The following is a 1,070-nucleotide window of genomic DNA, read 5'->3' as shown; positions in this document are numbered from 1 at the left end:
TTCTACTCGCTCAGTTACGACTCGGACATGAGCTTCTTCCAGCGCGTCCATAACACGCTTCTGAGTTTGGCGGACTATTGGTGAGTGTTGTCTGCTGATGGTGGATAGAACTCGACCCTAACGAACAACGTGAATCCGTTCGCCAGCTATCGGACCTACGTGTCACATCCGCGAATCGATCAGATGATGCGTGATTACTTCCCGTACCCGGACCTACCATACGCGGCCAAGCTTCACCAGCGGTCCAAGCTGCTTCTGGTAAACGCACACTACTCGATCGATTTTCCCGAATCATCTCCACCGAACCTGATCCCCGTCGGCTACAGATCCGTGACCCGGAACCGCTCCCTACCGACCTGGAGCAGTTTGTAAACGCCAGCCGGAAAGGTGCGGTTCTGTTCTCGCTCGGCACCAACATTCGCAGCGATCAGCTCGGTGAGGCCCGGCAGCGTATGATCATCGAGGCGCTTGGTCAGCTGCCCGAATACCACTTTCTGTGGAAGTTTGAGACCGACCTACAGCTAAACCTGCCATCGAATGTTATGGTGCGGAAGTGGTTTCCGCAGAACGACATTCTGGCCCATCGTAAGACCAAAGCGTTCGTGACACACGCGGGACTGCTGAGCACACACGAGGCGACGTGGTACGGAGTACCAATCGTGGGCATCCCGTTCATTACCGATCAGCATCGGGTAAGAGAGTGCGGCAGTATCCGTACGCAATCCTCTTCGTAGGACTGACTTATGGTGGACCCTTTTTCAGAATCTCGAACGCTGTGTTCGTAAAGGCGTGGCACGGCGTGTCGTCTTCCAAACGATGAGCAGCGACAAGCTGAAGCATGCCTTGCAGGACGTATTGGAGGATCCCAAGTATCGCACACGAATGGCGGCGCAATCTGCACTGTTTCGCGATCAACCCGAGAAACCGTTGGCACGCGCCGTCTGGTGGATCGAGTGGGTCCTGCGTCACCCGAACGCGACGGAACTGGAGTCGCCCGTGCTGAAGCTGGGATTTCTCAGAACGAATCTGATCGACGTAGGTATCTTTCTGCTATGTATTCCGCTCGTTGG

The 1,070-nt window shown here is 55.3% G+C and overlaps 1 protein-coding gene across 1 annotated transcript; it reads left to right on the top strand.

The window, feature by feature from the left end:
* Positions 1–3: 3 nt before the first annotated feature.
* On the top strand, positions 4–1,065 carry LOC131214850 (UDP-glucosyltransferase 2-like; the record flags this gene model as incomplete). Its single annotated transcript, XM_058209178.1, is given in 4 exon segments — positions 4–80; positions 147–319; positions 322–692; positions 763–1,065. Coding segments are annotated over 4 exon segments (924 nt in total), but the record flags the coding sequence as incomplete, so codon positions are not given.
* Positions 1,066–1,070: the final 5 nt, after the last annotated feature.

This window comes from Anopheles bellator, unplaced genomic scaffold, assembly GCF_943735745.2.
Source record: "Anopheles bellator unplaced genomic scaffold, idAnoBellAS_SP24_06.2 scaffold02979_ctg1, whole genome shotgun sequence".
In the NCBI taxonomy this organism is placed as follows: domain Eukaryota; kingdom Metazoa; phylum Arthropoda; class Insecta; order Diptera; family Culicidae; genus Anopheles; species Anopheles bellator.
The sequence above is the reverse complement of the archived record's forward strand: the minus strand, read 5'-3'. Positions and strand labels throughout refer to the sequence as shown.